The 24,725-nt window shown below is 33.0% G+C and overlaps 3 protein-coding genes across 3 annotated transcripts in view; 1 reads left to right on the top strand and 2 right to left on the bottom strand.

The window, feature by feature from the left end:
• The window catches only part of nAChRalpha2 (nicotinic acetylcholine receptor alpha2), a 342,153-nt gene that overhangs the window by 97,976 nt on the left and 219,452 nt on the right, over window positions 1-24,725 (top strand). The gene's annotated exons all lie outside the window — the stretch shown is intronic.
• LOC149425972 (cytochrome P450 6a2-like) lies at window positions 1,942-24,436 on the bottom strand. Its single transcript, XM_089645703.1, has 9 exons — window positions 23,825-24,436; window positions 21,447-21,674; window positions 20,477-20,728; window positions 19,473-19,636; window positions 16,751-16,803; window positions 7,551-8,428; window positions 4,891-5,118; window positions 3,661-3,912; window positions 1,942-2,148 (listed from the first exon to the last, which is right to left on the bottom strand). Exons 1-9 carry the CDS (start codon window positions 24,408-24,410, stop codon window positions 1,979-1,981), a joined length of 2,811 nt encoding a protein of 936 aa, XP_089501829.1. The 5' UTR covers window positions 24,411-24,436; the 3' UTR covers window positions 1,942-1,978.
• LOC149425973 (cytochrome P450 6a2-like) lies at window positions 8,987-16,240 on the bottom strand. Its single transcript, XM_089642588.1, has 4 exons — window positions 15,240-16,240; window positions 13,414-13,641; window positions 12,917-13,168; window positions 8,987-11,898 (listed from the first exon to the last, which is right to left on the bottom strand). The coding sequence occupies exons 1-4, from the start codon at window positions 16,105-16,107 to the stop codon at window positions 11,729-11,731; spliced, it is 1,518 nt and encodes a 505-aa protein (XP_089498714.1). The 5' UTR covers window positions 16,108-16,240; the 3' UTR covers window positions 8,987-11,728.

Here is a 24,725-nt window from a genome sequence, read left to right on the forward strand (position 1 = left end):
GGTGTAGCACAAATCTTTATATTATGTTATTTAAGAGGAGAATCCTTATTCTTTTGGATCTCGAGATGGATGGTCATTATTTTTAGTTTTGCGTTCGAGAAAACTTGTCATTTGAACAGCTTAGTAAATTTCGATTAGCTAGTAATCTTCAATAGTTTTACAAAAAGACATACAGAAACAATTTTGTATTCGTTGAACCTTATATTTCAAACGCAAAGTTTGGTCCATTTAGCAATATTTAAATCAATGGTTTCGAAATCTCACTGGTATTACGTTTCAAAATTCTTATCAAAGCATTTTATCTCCCCTTACAAAAAGCTCTGGTTGGGATCTTAATATTTCAAACCGAACGCCTTAGATTCGATCTCTTTGATTTTTTCGATGTTTATAGAAAGGTAATATCCGTTTTTTGTGCCATAAATGTTCTGTTAACATTAATTTTTTTAACAGAAAATACCTCGAATTCTAACTTCACATCTAACAAATATATTTTATTGGAAATTTACAACGTTTGGATTCGATCTGTTTCAATGTAATTCCAAATTGAAATTTGAACTTAAGTTTTTTTTAAAGGAATTTGGAAAGGGTGTTTGTTATCACCACTGCAAAATGCAAACGAAAGCGTAAAGTCAACGGGATCTTATAAATTTCATTAGATATCCAGACGAGAGTGGATTATTAAAATTTGCAAGTCTGGGAGATTTTTATCAGTTGCTGAATGAAGTCTGGACGTAATGGGCAGTTTACAAAATGTTTTTTTTCTTCTAGTCTCCATATTGGATATCTTTTCATAATATTGATTAGTTATGTACGTTTAACGATGAGTAATATTGTAATTGTAAATAAGTGGTTCTATAGGAACTCATACGACGGCCTTCGTGGTCGAGGAGTAAAAACTCTCGACTAGCAAGCAAGGTCGCGGGTTCAAATTGCGTGGCAAGTAAATTTTATTGGATAAGTTTGTGTTATTTCACAAATAAATCATTTAAAATAATAAATAGTTTACTTGCGGCACGTTTCAGAGTGTAAGATACCCTTAGTATCGTCCTGGTGTAAGACCACAAATTGTTAGGTACTCCCCAACCTTCCTTTACCTCATCTCCTTCCCATAACCTTCAGCCTCACAACGTACCACAATTGTAGATGCCATAGTCTCACTGTCTCCAAGCGGTTGGGAGCAGTTAAAACTCTATGAAAAATTGGTATTATTTTTTTTTAATTATATATTGGTTAACAATATAACTGATTTTAATCTGATAATATAATTTGGGAGCTACGTTTGGGTTGGAACCCTAACATAGTACGTCCACCAATTGAATTTAGGAGTAACCTCTAGGCTGGAGCCCCAAAAACATGATAAAACTACTTGATTCTTTACAAAGGAGGGCGGTGATGGTTCTGGTTACTAACAGATAGAACAGAATGTACAGACGTAATGTAGCTTTGCTAAAACATTTCATACGATGTAGCTATGTACAGACGTAATGTAGCTATGCCAAGACGGTTCAATGATAACTTAACACAGTGACAATTCAACGCACTTTTAAAAAGTGATATAAAGTCATTAGAAACGATTTTTTTTTAACCTAACCTAACCTACTTAACCCAGTTAATAAAGTTTTTGTTTCATAACTTTCCATAACTTTATATAACTTTTTAAAGATGTAATGAATTATCATTGTGATGATTTATCCGGTCACCGATCTCTGGATCCATATCCAAGGATCTTAACCGCTCGGTCATGGAGTTCTATGTGTATATGTTGGTATGTGATCAAAAAAATTCCATTCTAATAATGCGTACATATTAACTAACCGCAGTTGAGTCAAGGGTAAAAATACCCTTCCCACGGTTTACCTACAATCCAGTAAAAGCGTTAAAATAAAGTATAAATACCTTAGGAATAAACGGTTGTACATTAAGTTACAATTAATAGCCATATAGTGACAAGCTTCGTTTAATAGTATATATTTTTGATTTATAAAGATCTTCGCGTTAGTCTTAACAACATCTCCCCTTCGGTATGAAGCATTAGAACACGAGGGTCGAACTCCACAGGCTTTGAAGCATCTTCAATGAGGTCGATAGTAAAGTTGCGAAGGACGGTGAAAAGCGCAATCTTTACTTGCATAATACCAAATCGGCTTCCTGGAAACAAAAAAAATACAATGCTTTAATAATTGAAAAATATTGGAACTTACTGATGTGAGTAGAAAGTTTTTTGTTCATTCTGCTTTACCTTGAAGCAAGTGGATGATTTTTTTGGATATTTAAAAGAGATATTATGTTTGAGATTGATGTACAGGCTAATAAGGGCATTGAAAAAAGGATGAGTGCAGAAATCCTTATTAACGAATGATTGCATGCGGTAGTCCTTTATAAAAATTAGAAAAAAGAAACCAGGCTAACAGCTCACAATGGAGACTTAATTTTTGGTGTAAGGCAGTAAGGTATGAACTTGACAGAAAAAGGATGAAAACGGACTTAATGTTGTAATGATCATATCCTTGGGGTTAAGATGTAGTAAAACCGTCTGTGTTGGTTGTATAATTATAAATGGGAAGAACTAGCAGGAAAATATAATCTGATTCAATATTTTGTGATGAAGTAAATGATTGACATTAAAGGTTGAATAAATTATTGTAAATATGATTTCACAAGAATTCGGTTGATGGTTAAAAATGTTTTAGGGGAAAATCAGCCCCATCTTTGAAGCCACGCAATGGTGTCAGACGAGATATAAAGATTTACAAAACTGAGGCAGCTTTGCTGGGTAGGACACTTTGCAAGAATGAAAGGAAGCCAAATACTAGACGATGGAATGGCCTGTTGATATTTTTTTGATGTCTTGATCCTCGACTAATCAATCTTCATCAGAACTCCTGGTTATGTACGTTACATGCATCTGATTTAAAGTCAACTAACACGTACAATAGGCTAACGCAAAAGATACAGAATCACCCATCTGAACGCTGAACGCTCCAGTGATTGCAGTGGCAGTGTGCAACTGCTTCTACTCCTCCATTTAATCTATGCGTTTTGAAGTTGATAGGAAGATTAAGTCTAAAATTGAGTAAGTTCGTGAAATTGGATAGTAATGAGCAGAAAACATCTATATAAATAAAGTAAACTTAAGTACAAACCATGCAAATCCTTGAGATGTGTTTAACAAAGAGCTCTGTGGATTTTTTTGAAAAACCATGAGTACGAAGATTTATATAACTGAGACAGTTTCGCTGGCAACACAATTAGCAAGAATATAAAAAGAAATACTAGGCAATAGAGTGTTCGGTAGTTTGGTTTATGTGAAAACCGCATCTTGAAACAAAAGATACTGCAAGCAGATAGCAGAAGATCGGCAAGAGTAATTGAGTTTTTACTGGACTCTACATGGGTTGCAATGCCAATGATAATAACGACTATTAGAAATTTAGATAGAAAACGGTTTCATTTACTACAGACATCTGCCTGTATACCACCGTTTAATCCGGGCATTTCAAATCCCATATTAATATATCCCTCCCCTGGCCTTCCAACGTTAACCCACGAGGTGGCGAACAGATCGGTAGGAAGAAAATATCTAAAATTAAGATTAAAATAGGAATAGAATAGAAATAGCAGAAGACATTTATCTTAATTTAATGTTAACTAAGTACAAACCAATGCAAATCCTTGGTCCTTCACCGAATGGAATATAAGAGTACGGATGTCTTTTCCCCACATTTTCTGGGCTGAATCTGTCGGGGTCAAATTTCAAAGGATCTGGGTAAATTTCTGGATCCCTTTGGATTCCCAAGGCTGAAATAAGCACCAGTGTATCTTTTTCAATCACAGTCTCCGTGCCAGCTATTTTGTAGTTTTTGTTGCATTTTCTGAAGAGGAATGGTAGCGGTGGATACATCCTGAGAGATTCTGAAAATCGTAATAATATAACACTATTAATTTGTCCTAATTATATTACTTACAAATCAGCCAATGGTGACTTCCAGTGATGGGTATGTTGGCTAAAATGCAGATTTTATGTGATTTGAATATTTTTTTATAACATTAACTTTACAAATAGGCCAACGTTTATAATAAACCAAAATTGTGTATCGAAAATCAATCAATTTAACACACGTAATCAATTTATTAAGATTAAAATTATACACATTATAAATAACTTCACTTACGAGATGTAAAAAACCAATGAATATTTTGTTCATTGAACTGCATAAAATATACCTACAAGATAAGCGTTTTTTATTTTGAGTCTTGATTGACTCTTGAAAAGCCTGGAACATTCTCAAAATATAAGAATCGCATTAAAAAATTCTATTTCATCTCTCTTAAATAATTTGCAACTTTTGAAATAATTCATCGAGACTTTATAATATGGTTAAATGCACTTAATACGCCCTTTGACTGCTCGAAATCTGACTAAAAAAAGGAGAATAATTTTGTATCCCAGGATATAAATTATGAAAATTGTTTTTCTTGAAAATAAATTGTGAAAATGATAAAGAATATCTTAAGATAATTTATGGACGGGAAACTAGCACAACAAAAAATGCGCTCAAAATAAATACACGGAGAAAAATGATACCGTTAAATAAGTGAACAAGTCAATTCAAAATATATCGAAAATTGTGTTCTTTTTCTAATAACTGAATGCGACAATTTCAGTATGTCAATATAACCATCAGTATCTGTATGAACACGTGTTCCGCAACCCTCATAAAACATTTTGATTTTTAATGATTCTTTGTTGGAAATTGTGTCTATTTATTCGTTAAAGACCTGCAGTCCCGTTTTTAAAAGGAAAACCAGTAATTTGAACAGATTTTCAATAAACTAGCAATGTTTTTTTAGTGTAAAAAGCTATCGATAGTAACGAGTGGGTTATTTTACCGTTGACAATCTGTGTCAGATATGACATTTGGTTGAGCAGCTCATACGTGATCTTCCCGTCGTTATCTTCAATTGCCTTGTCAATCTGTTCCCTGGCTTTGTCTTGGATGTGCTGGTGCTTTGCTAGCTCCAGAAAGGCATAAGTAGCCGCTGTTGAAGAAGTTTCGAAACCAGCGGCGAAGAATATAAACACTTGTGGCACTATTTCGTCCATAGTCAAGTGGTTTCCTGAAAATGTCAATGAAAGAATTGTGAAATTTTTTTAATTTTTTCGTTTTAGTTAAAGTTTTGCATTGAATTAAAATCGTCATTGTGACTGTGCTGTAAGGTTTTGTGCAACAATAAAAAAAGATTCATCATCAGATAAGGTGATCAAAATAGATACATCATCTTTTTACAGGCAAATTATCAGCAAATGATCGGAATTACAAGATAAGGTGGAATTAATAGGTGTATTTTAACAATAAATTGTTTTGACGTACATGTAATGAAAGAGAGAGTTTCTCCAGATTATGAGATGGATGCGTTAGTTTGTGATTGCAAGAGTTGTGTATATATACTAGAGTATTTTCGTTATTATACTAAAGTTACAGTATTTTGTGCTGTAGTAAGTACATTACAAGAAAATAAATTATATTAGATGTTTTTTATTTGTCATAGTATTTATAACGTATCTAAAATATTGTAATTAGTAATAATAATATATAAAATCATGTACATATTTGGGGAAGAAATTAAGTAAATATTAGATATAGGTTTTTTTTTAAAGAAAGACAAACATTCCCGGGTTACGAATAACCTGACAATATTTGAAAATCTCCTACTACCACCACAGTAAGCTGAAAATATTGCTTGTGTTGTGATGGAGGAACGAGGAAAAGAACACTCTACGCATGGGTGGGATCCAAAAGCGATGTCAACTCGGCCACCGACCGGTCAGTTTATTTTTATATTGTCGATAAAATATTTTTTCATAGTGTTCAATGTTTCTATTTTGTCATTAATGCTTCTAATTTCTTCCGGTAGTCGATTGACCAAAAGTTTTGCTTGGAAATGCAGTAATTTTGTCCAAATGAAGTATTTAATTTTACATGAAAAAGAACATGTAATTTACATGACGTAATATAATCGAACTCGGGAGTTGAATATTCTTTCGTTTTCTATTATTTTTATGAATTCACATTCTGTTGTTGTTTCAAATTTAGATTTTGTTTGGATTATGTAAATTTTCGATTGCTTATGGATATTTTTCGCAAGATTTTTTTACAAATTTGGCAATTTTGAGTACAATTATTATCAGTAATTGTGTGTGGTTAAGCCCTTGAGGCCAAAAAATATTGATTCACGTTATCTTTCAGATAAAAAAACTAGATTAAAAATAATTAAAAAGATTAAAAACTTTATTCTAAAACTGTTTATATCATAATCAGACCATAAAATAAAAAAAAATATGGAATAATTTTTAAGGACATAATTTGGAGGCTTGTAATATGTACCATAATATAACATGACTATGACACATTGTGTCTCGACGGCTATTGATGTTTTGTGATATTGTGACACAATGCGGTGAACAAGCCTGGTGAAAAAAACACCACTGCGTGACCTGACGAGACGGCTTAATTTGTCATTGCATGAACTTGATCCAATGACCTTCCAAAAGCCATTAATAGAATGCTGACGATTTCGTTATATGACAGATAAAAAAATTAGTTTATACTGTTCGTAAATAAGAACTTATGGTTTTGTAAAAACAGCATAGTAATCTTATACTTATTTTTTATTTTTCTTTATTTATAATAAATTTACAATTACATGTTATTACATTACATTAAATTTGTTTTCTTTTTAATACATTACAGTACATCGTGATACACATTTTTTTAGAGCATTTGCTTTTGCATTTTGCATTTTGCATTTTGCATTTTGCATTTTGCGAGGATTTCCTCGTGTTAAAAAGGCGGAGAAACACGTGTAAATAATATTTTGACATATTTTTTCAGAGAGTGTAAAGATCATGAAAAGAATTATTATTTACATACATATATTAATTGCCGGAAACCCGGGCGTTTATTGCAATAACATGATCAATATTACAAATATGAAAGTAACCCGCCTCACTAGAAGATTTCTGTTCTATATATATAGCAAAATTATATCAAATAGAAAAGAGAAAAGGATGTAAAAGAAGGAAAGAGATACGAATAAGAAATAAGAGAAAAAGATTTCAATATAATAATAATTGAGAGATTATATTGTATTTTTAAGTATAAACGATTTTAATATGCTATTGATATAGTGTTTTTATTGAGCTTTTAATTTTTTTATAATTCGTTTCCAATCTTAAGTTAAGAGGTAATTGGTGAAACCATTTGACACCAAAATATTTATAAAATTGTTGGGCTGTGGTGGTGTTACAGCGCGGGATAGTTATAGAGCCAAGAATACTTTGTCTATTGCTGTTCGAAAAAGTTATTAAGCTGTCATTGTTGAAACAATCTTTAAGTATTTGAAAAAGAAATATTTTTTTACAATTTTTTTAATTTTATAAAAAAATAACTATAAATAATAAATAAATAAATATAATCCTTAAATTTATATATTTTACTTAAGGTAACAAGGTTTCCGTTTATGTAATTTCTTTAAACGTTACAATTTACCTGATTTTGGGTCCGAATTTTTCATGTCGATAAGCAGCTGTAAGAAATCGTTCTTTGAAATGTTATTTGCCTCTCTTTGTGCTATTGTTTCTTTGACACATTTCGTGAAGAAATGTGTGAGCTCTTTCATATGTAAGTCTGCAAGTTTATTAGGAACGGTTGATGGAGACATCAAAAGCCAAAGATCCATCATAATTTTACTAAAAGACGAGGCAAATACTTTTTTGCCCATCCTTCTGAATTCCGCATCGGGGTATTTAAAGCTGTTGGTTTGAATACCAAAAGCGCAAGATCCAATGACGTCAGTTCCGAATTTGGCGATGACTTCTTTCATGTCCACGGGTTTACCCGATTCCACACTTTCACTGATGTGTGTAATCATTTCATTGGAGCAATTCAGCATAGTATCAAACATAAACTTCATTTTGCTGGATGTGAATGTAGGAGTCAACTTAACTCGAATCCTTTTCCATTCTTCTCCATCCAAATTGAAAAGATGTTCTCCAAGAGGATCTGAAGCCTTATCTCTTTTGGTTCCATGACTGTTAAAGTGGTCGTGGTCTTTCTGAAGAATGATTTTAGCCATGTCCAAGTCGTTGATCAGTAAAGTCCTTTTCAGTGCAAAATGAACTCCGATATACTTGTGCTCCTTGGTTTGTTCGTATAATTTCATTAGGCGAACTCCTACTGATTGTTGTATCCGAACCACTGGTCCTAAATGTCCGATAAGGAAAGTTGCAGGAGGGCTGTAAACCCCTCGTCGCTTCCAATAACCATATTCATATTTTACCCAAAGATAAAACAGCACAAAAGCAAATGAAATAAACAACAGGGCGTTCGTACAACTTGGACACGCGACTTTAAACATTTTTATAACACTTTTAAAAACTCAAATACAAAAAAACACATAAATTCGGTTCACTTAACCAAACACACAAGTTGTGTGTACGGATGGAATCAATTGACTGAACGAGCGAAGAACTGGTTACCAGTGGTTACAGAATTATAACAACTCACAATAGAGCTATTTCGTAGTAGTTTACGTGATATGGTTCATGGTCATATATTATATAATGTTTTGAATCATCGTTAGAGAGCGAAATAATTTGATGAAAAAAATGCCGGTATGCGCCGCTTTGTTATTATGGCGCTGGGTATCGCGCTGTAACTCTTAGCAAAACACGTTAAGACCGAACTTTGCATAACAGTCCGGGAGATTGGCTTTTATGGCACCGAAATGATCAATATTTAGGAGCCACAGCGGTAAACATAATTTCATTGTTACGAAAATATATAATTTATTGATTTAAAATTTCATAATAAGAATTTGTACACGAATCATCAAAACACCATTTTTTTATTGATTTACATTTTCATGATATTTTTTTTCATTTATAGGTACGAATCATCAAAATACTATATTTTATTGATTTATATTTTCATAATAAGCAATGGAAGGTACGAATCATCAAAATACCATTTTTTATTGATTTAAAATAAATTTCATAATAAGCATTTGTAGGTACGAATCATCAAAATATATATATTTTTAAAACTTTTTTTCATGTCTTGGGCTTTGTCAAGAGTCAAAATATCAGATGGGTATGTATGCGACGGTATATGAATGTGAAGTTAGCGAATAGTATGTGCCAAGACGAAGTTGTTTTCTGTGGAAACGTTGTTATGTTAGTTATGTCATATTTTTAAATCAGGGTCAATAATTTTTCTGCAGGATTTTATAACTAAATATGTTACGTTTTGAAGATAAATGTGATTGGCTGAAACCGGTCCGGTCGGAAGTGTAATAAAGTTTAAACAAATGGTTTTATTGTACTTTATTAATACATTGGAGTTCCACCAAGTATTAACAGTTGAAAAAAAAGAAGAACATTGGTGTAGTGATTTGTACTGCTGTTTATATCTTTAAAGTAGGTCACTGGGAAAATCAGCTGTTCCACCTGTTCTCAGCCACCGAGTGACAGCCCATTGTTGTTATAGGTAAGTATTAATAATGCAGTTATTATTGTAAATTATTATTTCGCAACTTCATTTTACATTCAGTGGCGAATAGAAATAATAAAAAACCTTTGAATCCTGTGAGATCAGTAAATACCTGGAGTATTTAAAAAATATAAAAAATTAAATCCAAGGTGAAAGTACATGAAAGCGCACTTAAAAATCCAACGGCGAAGAGTATGTACCTATTCAACTTAATATTTATTTTTTAATTTTGTAACTATTAGTGTTAAAAAAACACGTCGTGATGGTTTGAATTCCAATGTTTTTTTCGTTTTCATCTAATTTTTGAGCAATTGAATAAATTTGTCAAGCGGACGTGTGTAATTCTCGTAGGTGTAATTTAAGTAGGCATGGTAGGTCCAGAGCCAAACCACGCCTGACGCTTGTAAAAAGCTCAAGGGCGTCTAGTTCGGTTATGTCAGCTTCAGGAATGCTTTGAAAATAGTAGGAAAAGTTGAAGACACATGACTGGGAAAGGCCTAACTTTTTAACATCAATATTTTAAACGCAGTTTAATCATGGTAGGTAGAAGAGATGGTAGGTAGAGCTAACTAGAAGAGTATATTTACGAGTACATACAGGGTTTTCAATAAGAGGTGTTATTTTGAATAGCCCGCTATTTCGGTAGATGTTACTTTTTAAGCTGTCATTTTTTAACATTTGACAAGTAGAAACTACACCATTAATAAAAAAGGAACATTGAAATTATTAAAATTCACTTGAGTGAATCAAATGCAAATCATCTTGAGTCATGATGCCCATTTCCACCTCGGTGGCTTCGTCAACAAGCAAAATTGTCGCATCTGGGGCTCGGAAAACCCAAGAATTATTGTTGAAAAGCCTCTCTATCCTCAACGTGTGACTGTTTAGTGTGGTTTATGGTCCGGCGGAGTCATTAAACCTTACTTTTTCGAAAATGAGGCTAGAGCAACAGTTACGGTGAATGGATTGCGCTATCGAGACATGATTAATGATTTTTAATGGCCGGAATTGGATGGTATTGATCTGGACAACGTTTAATTTCAACAAGACGGCGCTACGTGCCACACAAGCAACGAAACCTTTGATCTTTTACGATTGAATATCAAAATAACACCTCTTATTGGAAAATCCTGTAGTTAGAAATCTGAAAGAAGAAATCTTTAAAAACTTCCCAGTTTACAATGTACAAAAACTTTATTAAAAAAATATTTTATTTTAACTAAAAAAAAAACATATCTGAATACTCTTCTACCCAGCATAAATACTCAACCAGAGCAATAAGCCAAAATATACTGGTTACTCGTAGTTTAAATACATCTTTTAGAGAGAGAAAAAATAAATTCTATGCTACGAAATTATACAAAAACTAAACTCTACCAAATCAATATTCGGAAATGAATATATAATTTTTATTACTGTACAACAGAACATTCCTTCCAGTTACAGTACAATTTTACATACAGTACAATTCTACATCATATCATCATTTAGGTAAGTGACTCTTCAATAATTGTTTACTTGAATATATTTAAAACAAAAGTGAATAAGATAACAAAGCATTAATCAACTTACAAACATTATGAAGATGACGTAAAGACAACTTGAAACTAAATATAAAGGTTTAAAAAATTTCAGGCCGCATCAGAACAGGAAAACTTAGTTTCTGTGAAAAAAATGTATTTATACTTGTAAAGAATAATCTGCACATACATATTGTACAAATTTTGCTATTGAAACTAATAAAAAATACATGTTTACGGTCACATTGTCACATTTGAATTTAATGATACGAAGAAAAAAAATTATCATTGTCATTGTGATTAGTAAGTGTCGGGAGCCTATGCATTATTTTAAAAAGCTCATCCCTTTCAAATATAGAATGTTGAATTTAATTATTTGATCTTTTATCAATGCTCAATGAATTGTATATTTTAGTAGCGATGAACTTGAATTGTCGTTGAGCGAATGTGGATCTGGTTTTGGGGGCCAAGCATGTGCTTGGTGTTGGGGAGATACCAGCAGATTATTTTTTACCCTAATTTTAGCGAATAGTTCTTTTCTTACCCACCCATTTAAATATAACTCTTAAAATAGTGGATTAAACAAAGTCATGTTGTTTCATATAATTGAAATGGATATCCATAAAGTGATGGCTACATTCAGACATTTATTATTGTTTATAAAGATCTTCTCGTAAGTTTCAACAACATCTCTCCTTCGGTATGAAGCAGAAAGGCTTTTGGATCGAACTCCACAGGCTTTGAGGCATCTTCAGTGAGATCGATAGTAAAGTTTCGGAGGACGGTAAAAAGCGCAATCTTTACTTGCATTATGCCGAATCGGCTTCCTGGAAAATAAAAGTTTGAATCAATTAACAATTATTAAACTAACTGACGTAGGTATTGAGATTTTTTGTTAATTCTGCCTTAACTTGGAGAAAATGGATGAGTTCGTGTAGATTAAATTTGTATTATATTTACGATTGATGAAAAGGCTGATAATGGCATTTAAATAATTGTGAATTCCAAAATAATTAATAATTGAACTTCAAATGCGGTAGCTGCTACGGCAAATAAAGCAATGTTAACAGTCCAATGTAAATCACAATGCGTAGTTAATAATCGTTAGTGTTCGGCAGTAAGGAATGAAATTGACTGATGAACGTAGACTAAAGGTGGTAGAAATGACATCCTTGAGGTGATGATGTGGTAAATCCTTATTTGACTGTAACATATATGTGGAAATCTGGTAGAAAAATAAATTCTAATAAATATTTCAAAATTCCTTTTTTTGTAAGAAAGTAAATGATCAATTTAACTGTTGAATAAATTATTGAAAAAATGATATCAGGAGAATGAGAGTTACCGAGAAACTTGAGGTAAAAGGTAAATAATGTTTTAATTTAATGTTAGATCCTCATACAAATTTTAGGAGCCAAATAATGACGCCAGACGAGATGTGTATAATATGGAGCTCTATGGATTTATTGAAGAAGCATGAGTAGGAAGATTTACATAACTGAGACAGCTCCTCTGGCAACAAACTTAGCAAGAATGAGAGGGCGTAGAATACTAGACTATAGAGTGCTTTGTAGTTTGGTATATGTGAAAACCGCATCTTTACGGAAAATATACTGAAAACAGATAGCAGAAGGTCGGCTACAGTATTTGAGTTTTCTCTGGACTCTACCACCGTTTAATCCGGACATTTCAAATCCCACATAAATATATATCCCTTTTCTCGCCTTCCAACATTAACCCACCAGTTGGTGAAAGAAAGAAGTTTGAGATCGGTAGGAAGACAATATCTAAAATTGAGCTAGTGAAATAGAAGGGTAATGAGCAGATGTAAATTAAAGTACAAACCAATACAAATCCTTGGTCCTTCGCCGAATGGAATATGAGAGTACGGGTGTCTTTTCCCTGCATTTTCTGGGGTGAATCTGTCGGGGTCGAATCTCAAAGGATCGGGGTAAATTTCTGGATCCCTCTGGATTCCCATGGCTGAAATAATCACCAATGTGTCTTTTTCAATAACAGTTTCTGTTCCAGCTATTTTGTAGTTTTTGTTGCATTTTCTGAAGATTATGGGCAGCGGTGGATACATCCTGAGGGATTCTGAAAAATTGTAACATTATAACACTATTAATATGTCCCATTAATTTTTTTACATACAAATCAGCCTACTGAAAATTATAGCAGTAGGTGTTGTTGCTGAAATGAAGATATGTGGATTTGAATTCATTGTGGAAATATTGTATCCCAAAACTCTTGAATATAATATGTGGACGGAAACTAACAAAACAATAGATACGCTCAAATTAATAAACAATCAATTGACAATGAAGAGTGGGTGCTTTTACCGTTGACAATCTGCGTCAGATATGACATTTGGTTGATCAGCTCGTATGTGATCTTCCCGTCGTTATCTTCCATTGCCTTGTCAATCTGTTCCCTAGCTTTGTCTTGGATGTGCTGGTGCTTTGCCAGCTCCAGAAAGGCATAAGTTGCCGTTGTTGAAGAAGTTTCGAAACCAGCGGCGAAGAAGATAAATACTTGTGGCACTATTTCGTCTATCGTCAAGTGGTTTGCTGAAAAAAAATTGCTGTTTTTGTACAATTTCGTTTTGGAAAAACTTTTATGTTAAAATATATAACTTCATTATGACTGTGCAAAGTTCATGTTTGCTAAGCAATCAGAACAGATACATCACATTTTTACAGGCAGATTACCAGCAAATGATCGGAATTATAAGATAAGGTGGAATTTATAGGTGGAGTACCAAATGAAGTAAAGAAAATTATTAAAATGTTTGATTTTATTTAAAATATAACTTAATTCGAATAATTTAAATTTAATTTAATTCGAATAATAAAAATTCAATTTAATTCGAATAATTTAAATTCAATTTAATGCGTATAATTCAAATTCAATTTAGTTCGAATAATTCAAATTCAATTTAATTCGAATAATTCAAATTCACAAATTATTATAAGGAATAATTAGTCGCCTGAAATATCAATACAAATTGAAAATATCTCCCGAGTAAAAATAAATGCCGCACCTTCTGGTGTCCGGTTAGGTGCTCTGGACCTCTGAGCTACGTAGGCTTATTTCCTATACGCCAAATAATTAAAAAAAAGTACAATCAACAATTACTGCTTATTATATTTTTTCATCTTTCCTTTGTGCTATGCACAGATTGCACTATCGTTTTTTAGGTAGTTCTACAGTATTCTAACATTCACAGATAATTAAACAATCAAGTTTATTTATTATGCTTTTCAATAATTAAACCCCTCGTGGCTAAGCAATATTGCATCAGGTAAGATATGATATCTGTCAGATAAGAGATTTGTTTATAAACACGCTTCACATTAAATTTCAAGTACATTCGCTGTTTTCAAGGTAAACTTTTAAATGCATAGAGAAAGGTTAATGTTCTCGCTTTTTAAAACTGTTTATATCATATGCTGATAATAAAAATATTTATTTTTAATTTATTTAAACGCCATCATGGCTTTTACAAAAGAGTGATACAATAATATAATGATTACAGAACAAGTAATGTGTACACTAAAATATTATTGTAAGTGATAAAGTTGTTAATAAAAGTGCAGTAAGACAATACATAATTAAAAGAAGTTAGAAGAGAAAAGTTAGTTACGAGATAGAGGGTCGTATCATTTGGAAGCACATATTATGGCACAATTTTACTCGACGGCCATATTTGACGTTTATTTGTGAAACAACGTAGTGAATGGACATTGTTAAAAAATGCTACTGCGTGACTCGACACGACGGGTTAATTTTTTCATTGCACGAACTTGAACCATTGACCTTCTAAAAACTATAAATGGTCTCAATATACATTACAATACACAACAAAATAACATTATTTGTGAGCTTATCGTTTTTTGAAAACAGCGTAGTGGAATTTTAATTACCACTCTTTCATAAGATTGTTTTATATTTGTAGAGGTATTTGTTTTTAATTTACCTCTGATTTTTTAAATTGTTCTTAATTTACCCGATTTCAGGTCAGAATTTTAAAATAGTTTTATATGCCTGATTTCAGGTCACACTTATAAAATTGTTTTTAATTTACCTGATTTCAGGTCAGAAATTTAAAATTGTTTTTTAATTTACCTGATTTGGGGTCTGATTTTTAGAATTGTTTTTAATTTACCTGATTTCGGGTCAGAATTTTTCATATCGATAAGTAGCTGTAGAAAATCATTCCTAGAAAGATTATTTGCCTCTCTCTGTGCCACTGTTTCTTTGACACACTTTGTGAAGAAATCTGTGAGCTCTTTAATACTTAAGTCTACAAGTTTTTTAGGAACAGTTGACGGAGACATTAAAGTCCAGAGATCTGTCAAAATTTTGCTGGCAGATGGGGCAAATATTTCTTTGCCCATCCTTCTGAATTCCGCATCGGGGTATTTAAAGCTGTTGGTTTGAATACCAAAAGCGCAAGATCCAATGACGTCAGTTCCGAATTTGGCGATGACTTCTTTCATATCCACGGCTTTTCCCAATTCCACGGTTTCATTTATGTGCGTGATCATTTCACCGGAGCAATTCAGCATAGTTTCAAACATAAACTTCATTTTGCTTGATGTGAATGTAGGAGTCAACTTAACTCGAATCCTTTTCCATTCTTCTCCATCCAAATTAAACAGATGTTCTCCAAGAGGGTCTGACGCTTTATCTCTCTTAGTTCCATGGCTGTTGAAGGAATCATGGTCTTTCTGGAGAATGATTTTAGCCATGTCCAAATCATTGATCAGTAAAGTCCTTTTCAGTGCTAAATGAACTCCGACATACTTGTGCTCCTTGGTTTGTTCGTATAATTTCATTAGGCGAACCCCTATTGATTGTTGCATCCGAGCCACTGGTCCTAAATGTCCAATTAAGAAAGTTGCAGGAGGGCTGTAAACCCCTCGTCGCTTCCAATAACCATATTCATATTTTACCCAAAGATACAATAACACAAACGCAAATGAAATAAACAACAGGACGTTCGTACAACTCGGACACGCGAATTTGAACATTTTAATAACACACTTATAAAAAACTCAATTACTAAAGATACCTCCAAGTGGTTACACTTATTCTAACACACAAGTAGTGTGTACGGATGGAACCAATTGACTGGACGAGCAAGGAACAGGTTACTGAATTATAATAACAACTGACTGTTATGCATTACAAAATGTGTTGGATCATCGTTAGATAGCGAAATAATTTTATAAAAAAACTTATCTCTGTATTCACCGCTTTGTTGTTATGGCGCTTGATATCGTATTGTAACTCTACAAGCTAAGCACTTTAAGACCGAAAATACATTGCAAAACATTCCGGGAGATTGGCTTTTATGGTACCGAAACGGTAAATATTCAAGAGTCATGGCGGTAAACATAAATTAAGTACTATGAAAATGATTAGAAATGTATTTCTATAATAAGCATATATATGTATATGATGCTACCATTACAAGATCTTTAAAATGTAGTTCTTTTAATCTTTTTTTCATTTTTATTTATTTCCGACCCGACTTCAGTCAGTCGTCTTCAGAATGTAACATTTCTTCTGAATAAATAATAGTAAATCCACAATATTTGCAGATGTAATGCAATGCCAGTTCATACACTAAAAAACGTCACAATATCTGAATACCTGACTAACTACACATACCGAAATTTCCCGGCAGGGTTAGTTAGAGAAGACGGACATCCAAACTCTTCGGTCTTGAGACATACTCATTGCTGAATTTACATTTATAGATCTTCTCATACATTCTGTTATACTTATTCTTGATATAGCCCGACGTATTTGCTTCACTTGATCGTGCTTTGTCTTCCTCACGTGTCCTCGTCTTCTAAAATTCATATTCACGACATACATTCTCCTTGCACTCCTTTCTTTTCTTTTAAATATTCAATAAAATAATTATTCAATTTATAAAAAACTTCTTTTTCACGATTTAGTTCTGATGCGTAATTATTGAAACCACACAGAACAATCATAGTCTCAACTGCTCCCAACCATCTGCATTCAGTATGGCTATGACATCCCCAATTGAGTTATGTTATGAAGCTGAAGATAGTGGGGGAGGGGAAGGAGATGGGGAAGAGGATGGTGGGGATACCTGGATATTCAGATCTAGTCACCAAACACGTCCAAAGCCATTTCAAACGAACGAACGAACGTTTCATTTCTGAATGCTGGTAAATTGTTTTTTTTTAATATAAATTAAATGATAATGTTTTAAAAAAATAAATGAAACAATTAAATTCTATCAATTAAACGTGACAATAAAAAAATACATATGTTTTATTAATTTTACCAAAAGTGTGACAGTCTAAAGATGGATGAAAGTTTAAAAAGGTCTAGGTAAACTTTTGTCATACTTAATTCATACGAAGAAGTTCCACCAAGCACAAAAAACAGACATTTATAAGGTATAAGATTGCTGGTTTCACTGACTTTTATAGTGGTCTAAATCTAAGTAAGTCACTCGTTACCTGTTTTAAGGCATCGAGTGACAGTCCATTATAATAATTTGAATAGTTATTAATCCAATCATTGTAAAGCAATTTATTTAGTAATTTCATTTTACATACAGTGGTGAACTAACAACCTGCCTCCGAATTCTTTGAGAACCTAACCTGACCTAACCTCACAAGTCAAAAAAAGGATGACCGAGTGGATTTCGCACGGACGGGAGGTGGCCAGAGCGCGAAGAATCCATAGAGTCAATAGAAATTTAATCGGAAGAATTTACTGTGACTGAGCAAAATGGCCGACAAGTACACGGGAATGAAGAAATTAACCATTAACTTCGAAACAAAAAAATTGCCCCGGCCTCAGGAGCCCTAGAAACCTTACTTTCTGGATGCTTGTTCATCTTCAAAATAGTTTTTAATGCATCTGCAGTTCTGATGAAAGCAGTACATAAACACAACCAATTATTATATTGGTAGATTGCACTTTGAACATGACAAATAATTGTTCGACAGTCCTGCGTTTAACTTGTAAATTAGATGATTTTTTTACATGCCTTTAAGTATACCGTCTCCTTTGGTTTTGATACTAGTGGATTATTTATGAGGATCTCCATTGTACGATTTACAAAGACAAAAAATAATCACACATTTTTCACTGTCTTGTTTGTATCTAGGTGTAATAAAAACATTTTAATGTTTCAAAGTTTTCTTCTTTTTTTATTCTTAAAACCCTTTTAAACTGAAGGCAAAACTCTCCTTCTATGACGAAATTTCCATGAAAAATTATGGCGAACTCAGTGTTAGACTTCTGACGTTAAAAACAAGCACCAACTGTTTAATTAACTGCCTAGGTTTATTCTTCCTCAAAAGACGTGAACCTTACCAAACTGCATCTGGTGCAGTCACAGCCGTTGTGCATATATGACGCATAAATGTGGCCTAAATAATCCTGAATTATGTTATTGTGGACATATTCAAACAAAAAAAAACACATCTGTTTCCCGGAGGAATATCTGTGTTCAAAGTGGCTCGCAATGCCGGCGACTATTTGAATAACCTCAGCCTACCACTTTGACTTCCACAATACGAAGATGAAGATCCGGCTCTTATATTGATGGTATATTATTATTTCAGTCGTTATTAAAACACAATATCAGTCATTATCTTTTAAAGAACAATTTAAAAAACTCCATCATGTCAACAGGAAGATATTTCATAAAAAAAAACATACTGGAATTTAAAGAATAACATATATATATACGAACCATAAACGTAAATCAACTAACAAAAGCGACATATCTACTCTCAGTTTATATTTAGATTATAGGATCAAATCACCATAGATAAATAATGTTAAAAAAGAACATTGTAATATGTTGAACTCAGAACAGGTATAACACCTATTGAGGTCCGTTATAAAAATTAATCATTCGTAATTCTGTTTCATGAATTAAAACAATCAAAACGTAAGTTAAAAACTTTTTTATTTGATAAATTAATGCAGCATATTAATGCAAGCATATAACCAGGAAATACAACATAGAGAGCATCTACATAGTTATTTATAATAAGTAAACCTACCTATTTATAATTAGTCAACAATATTTTTTAGTAAAAATAAAATATTCATTTGGTTCGATATAGCAAAAATTACATGTGCTCTTTCTTGACCATTAAAAACAATGATATGAGAAACATAAAAGGTGGCAAATATACCCACCAAACATAAATATGCTTATTTTCAAAACTACTTTAATGTACTTGAAAAACAACTTAAAAAAGTCGATGTTTTTGACGACTTTGACTGGACCAAAGGGATATTAATATGAGTGGCTTGCAAAATGTATTTAGAATTTTATCGCATCTGCCTAAATCTTAAAAGTAAATAAGGTTTAGATTAAGATCTAAGCAGATCTACGAGTAAGTCTTAGCAACATCTCTCCCTCGGTATGCAGTAGGAAGGCTTTGGGGTCGAACTCAACTGGCTTGGAGGCGTCTTTGACCAAGTCAATGCGGAAATTGCGGAGGATCTCGAATAATGCTATTTTTACCTGCAACATCCCAAACCTACTTCCTGAAAACAAAAAAAAACAATGTTTGATAAATATAATCAAAAATGAATATTGTTTTAAAAGATAAATGCTCTCCGCGAATTAGAATAAATGCTAGCATCGATACGCATGCAATTAAGCGAGGTGCGAACGGGTGTATTTTGGCATTCAACAGTTTCGTCAGTGTTTCAAAATCCATTGGATTACGTGACTAACATCAGGTTGCTATGTGTTCAACTCCCCAAAGGAGACATTGAAAAACTAGTACTACGATCATTATCAGAGGAAGGTGCTGATTGTGATGATGAACGAAGGAGAAATGCAAGTTGAAGAATTGAGCACACGACGCATTTGTCAACTCTGCTCGATCAGGGTCTATGTCACCTTTGGGATGGTGTATGGAGGTTCATTTAAAGTAAATAAATGGAAAGAAGGAAAAAATAAGGAGGTAGGAATCTGGTGGTCAGTGTATCCAGAAATGATATACGAATTCATCCAACCCTCTACGGTAAAAGGCGTTGGATCGAAAGGCTTCGGCTGAAGAGGCCTCTCCCGGTCCAACCCGCTGCGTAGCTAGTAGGTAGACGCATCCTCCACCAAGACCTGGATAAACTTCACTCCATGAACCACGCACTCCTGCTCAACCAAACGTCACCGAATGTAGTGAACTACTTTGTTGACCTATGGCAGAGGTGTAGGTTATCCAAAGAATGGTTCCCGTGGCGGCAGAACATCCTTCACAAAAATTGGTTCAAAGTTGGTAGAAGGATAGAGGTTGTAACGGCATGAAAACTATCAAATTTATCTTTGAAGTAAAGTGGGGATAACGAGATTGAACTATAAATAAATAACATAGTACAAACCTATACAAATCCTTGGTCCTTCGCCAAATGGAATATGAGAGTACTGATGTCTAGCAGATATGTTTTCGGGGCTGAATCTGTCTGGTTCAAACCTCAAAGGATCTGGGTAATATTCCGGATCCCTGTGGATTCCGATTGCCGAAATTAACACCAGTGTGTCTTTTTCAATCACAGTCTCTGTGTCAGCTATTTTGTAGTTTTGGTTGCATTTTCTAAAGATGAATGGTAGCGGTGGGTACATCCTAAGAGATTCTGAAAAAACAAAATAGACACATTCAGTTGCTGTAATAAAAAATAATTAAATTTACATTGCGCGACGGCTGTTTCTGACCAAAAGCTTTGTTACATGAACAAATGATAAGTGTTTATCCTTCAATCATTAAAATATATATAATATATGCTATCTGAATTAGTGTACCACTCGAGCGATTGGTTATTTACCATGATATTTATTTAATCCCCTCCCTCAAAATATGTATAAAAAAACATGTTAAACCGCTTACTTTAATTTAAAGCCAATGAGTCCACTTAGATTTCACCGTTTATCTAATATTTTAGGTTCTATAAATTTGGCACATTATAATAGCAAGCGATTGCTAAAAATGTTTTGAAAACTTGGCATAGCTGCCGAAAATCGATCGAGTTGATCAAAATACTAGAAAATAATTTTTGAAAACATAAAACAATCCGCACTCGTGGAATGAACTTCTTATCGGTGTATGAATGTATAACGTTTAGCCTCCTTGGAATAACAAGGCTCCACCTGACACTGTAATGTTATGCGATAATGAACTAAAATTATTTATCTAGAGACCCCATTATCGTACAACATTGCGGTGTCAGGTAAAACGTTTTAACTCTGAGGGGTCAAATTTTGACTTTTTTTTATCAAAGTGTTGCATTTAAGAACGTTTAACAACGTTTAAGACAAGAAGAAAAAATAATAATTAAAAAATAAAAATTGTGTTACCGTTGACAATCTGCGTCAGGTACGACAGTTGGTTGATCATCTCGTATGTGATTTTCCCATCATTTTCTTCCATGGCCTTGTCAATCTGCTCTATTGCTTTGTCCTGGATGTTCTGATGCTTGGCCAGCTCCAGAAAAGCGTAAGTGGCCGTTGTTGACGATGTTTCGAAACCAGCGGCGAAGAAAATGAACACTTGTGGCACTATTTCGTCTACAGTCAAGTGGTTTGCTATAATAAGTGATCGTACAAAGACAATTAGTATCGATAATTATTATAATAATAACAAAATAATAGTAGATCAACTGAAATAGCGCCGTTTAATCAAAAGGCAGATGCCCGGCTGATGGTATGCCTATATATTTTTTATTTTTATTTTATTTATTTATCTATCAATATAAAGTTTTTTAATTGTATTTATCGACATCTGTCTCACTAGGGTACACCTGTGTCGAGACAGACGTATTCAGATACTTAAAGAATATTTACATGCATGACTAAATCAAAATCAAAATACAAATTACAAAGTTGTATACATTTTAAACTATGGAGTCAATAGATAGATAATAGAAAGAGTAGGTACAGGTACGACAATATTGTAAATATATATGTAATAAAAATGCATTTAGTTGGAGGACGTAGTTACAAAGGGGTTTTTATAAAATTATTGATTCTTATATTTTATTTTGTATTTGAATTGTTGTTATTGTTTACGTGTACTTTGGTTTACAGATGTTTGCGATAGTGGGACGCCCAATACTTATTATCTTTTTCATTATTTCATGTTTGAATTTGGTTATTGACTGGTTTGTCTAATCGTGGCTGGTAGTGTATTGTATAGTTTGCAAGCTGTGTATTTAAAATGTTTTTGCCCAAAGGTGGTTCTAGCAAAAGGAGTTTGGAGAAGTTCTTTATTTTTGGCTCGGGTATTGTGTATCGTTTGAGTTGGTTTATATAGTGTTTTGGTGTAAATTAATCAAGATGGATCTTGCAAAGAGCTGTTTTATGTCCATAACGTTGATAGTATTGAAGATAGTATCAGTGTTGGTAGAAAGAGGAAGTTTGGGAATTATTTTTATGATTAATTTTTGTGCTTTAATAATTTGGTCGAGGGCACTAGAAGAAGTATTACCCCAAGCTAAAATTCCATATTCTATGTGTGATTGTCATAGTGAGAAATATACTGATTTTAAAAGTTTAAGGTCAAGGAAATTACGTGTTTGTTGAAAAAGTAAATAGATTTACGAATTTTGTTTGTAATGTTATAGATATGTTACATATGCCTTGCTAATAATCGTGTTTTAAATTTAACACAACTGATAAAAAAACTGTCTATGTATGGTATCTAAATGGTTGATTATCAGTTGTGTGAAATTTAAAACAGGTTTATTAGTACGTGGGATGTGTGTTACAATTTGGGTGAGATTTTGGTGGATCACCTAATTATGTAAAAAGGCTTTAAAACTAACAATGTCTTCATAAAATACTCAGTAATCAATAGTAGCAAAGTCTGTTTTATTTAGGAAGTCATGTGTTACATAGTTATTTTGATAGGAAAAAAAACATAACCAAGTGGGGAGAATCAGGGTATCTGATTCTATCGATTATTAAAATCCTACATCAATTCGATATTGACTGAATCCGTCATCTATAGTCAGTGGTGATATTATTAATAATGTTGTTTCTGTTTTAACGTACGAATTTTATCAACAAGCTTATTGAGTTAAAAATGCCACCGTATCACTTTGAATAAGATGTTATTTTTGTAACTAATTTGTTATCAAATTAATTGCCATTTCTGATTTATGAAAGTGACAAAGATAAGTATCCACGACTAAATATTTAATTTGCATTACTTAATTGTTATTGTGAATAATTATATAATATTATGAATAAAGAAATTAAAGCGTTGACCTTCAAACGGACAAAAAATAACTATCAAATAACGCTAATAATAACAGTAACATGTGAATGATATGCAAGCGTTGGGTTCAATCATGGGTTTATTATAATTGAAGGATTCGTGAAACTCAACTGCCTTTTAAAAATAAATATTGTCAATTGTTAGTGTATTATTATTTTTTTTTTAATTGATTGCCGGCAGTATATTTTTTTAAATGAAACATTATTTGGTAAAGAGATAAAACGGCGCTGCCGATTGAAAAATCATAAATCAGTCACAAAACTAAAACGCATTTCAAATACTTAAAGAATAATAATTCACACAATCAAATATGAAATTTAAATAGAAACTTTGACAACCAAAATTATTTTTTGATAACTTATCGGGATAACAGACAAAGTTTAAACTTCCCTTGATATAATAATCTACCAAAATCAAATTAATGGAGAAATGCATAATTTGAAAATGTCTACTTTACCTGATTTCTCGTCCAAATTCTTCATGTCAATGAGTAGCTGAAGGAAATCATTCTTCTTGATATTATTCGCTTCCCTGTGTATAATCGTTTCCTTCACACATTTTGTGAAAAACTCCGTCAGTTCCTTATTGTGCATGTCCACAAGCTTAGTAGGTACGGTCGATGGAGCTAATATCGTCCAAATATCATGAACAATTTTGGTGAACACAGGAGCAAAGATTTTTTTGCCCATCCTTCTAAATTCTGCATCGGGATATTTAAAGCTGTTGGTTTGAATACCAAATGCGCAAGATCCAATGACATCAGTCCCGAATCTGGCAATAACTTCTTTAATATCAATAACATCTCCGGATGCCACTGATTCCTTGATGTGAAGAATCATTTCATCTGAACAAGACATTATGGTATCGAACATGTATTTCATTTTGCTTGATGTGAACGTAGGAGTCAACTTAGTCCGAATCCTTTTCCATTCTTCTCCGTCCAAATTAAACAAATGTTCTCCCAAAGGATCAACTTCCTTGTTTCTTTTAAATCCGTGGCTGTTGAAGTGATCGTGGTCCTTTTGAAGGATGGTTTTAGCCATGTTTAAATCATTGACCAATAGAGTCCTCTTCAATCCAAGATGAATTCCAACATATTTGTGCTCTTTGGTCAGTTGGTATAAGTTCATGAGGCGAATTCCAAACGACTCTTTTATGAGAACGACTTTTCCCAAATGTCCGATCAGGAATGTTGCAGGAGGGCTGTAGACCCCACGGCGTTGCCAATACGAAAATTCATATTTTACCCAAAGATAAAACAAAACAAATGCAAACGAAATAAACAAAAGCGCGTTTGCACAACTCGGAGACGTGAGATTAAACATGTTTATGTATGACAAAGTACATAAGATATACAC

Source organism: Hesperophylax consimilis, chromosome 2, assembly GCF_061612785.1.
Source record: "Hesperophylax consimilis isolate HC1 chromosome 2, BYU_Hcon_1.0, whole genome shotgun sequence".
Taxonomy (NCBI): Eukaryota; Metazoa; Arthropoda; class Insecta; order Trichoptera; family Limnephilidae; genus Hesperophylax; species Hesperophylax consimilis.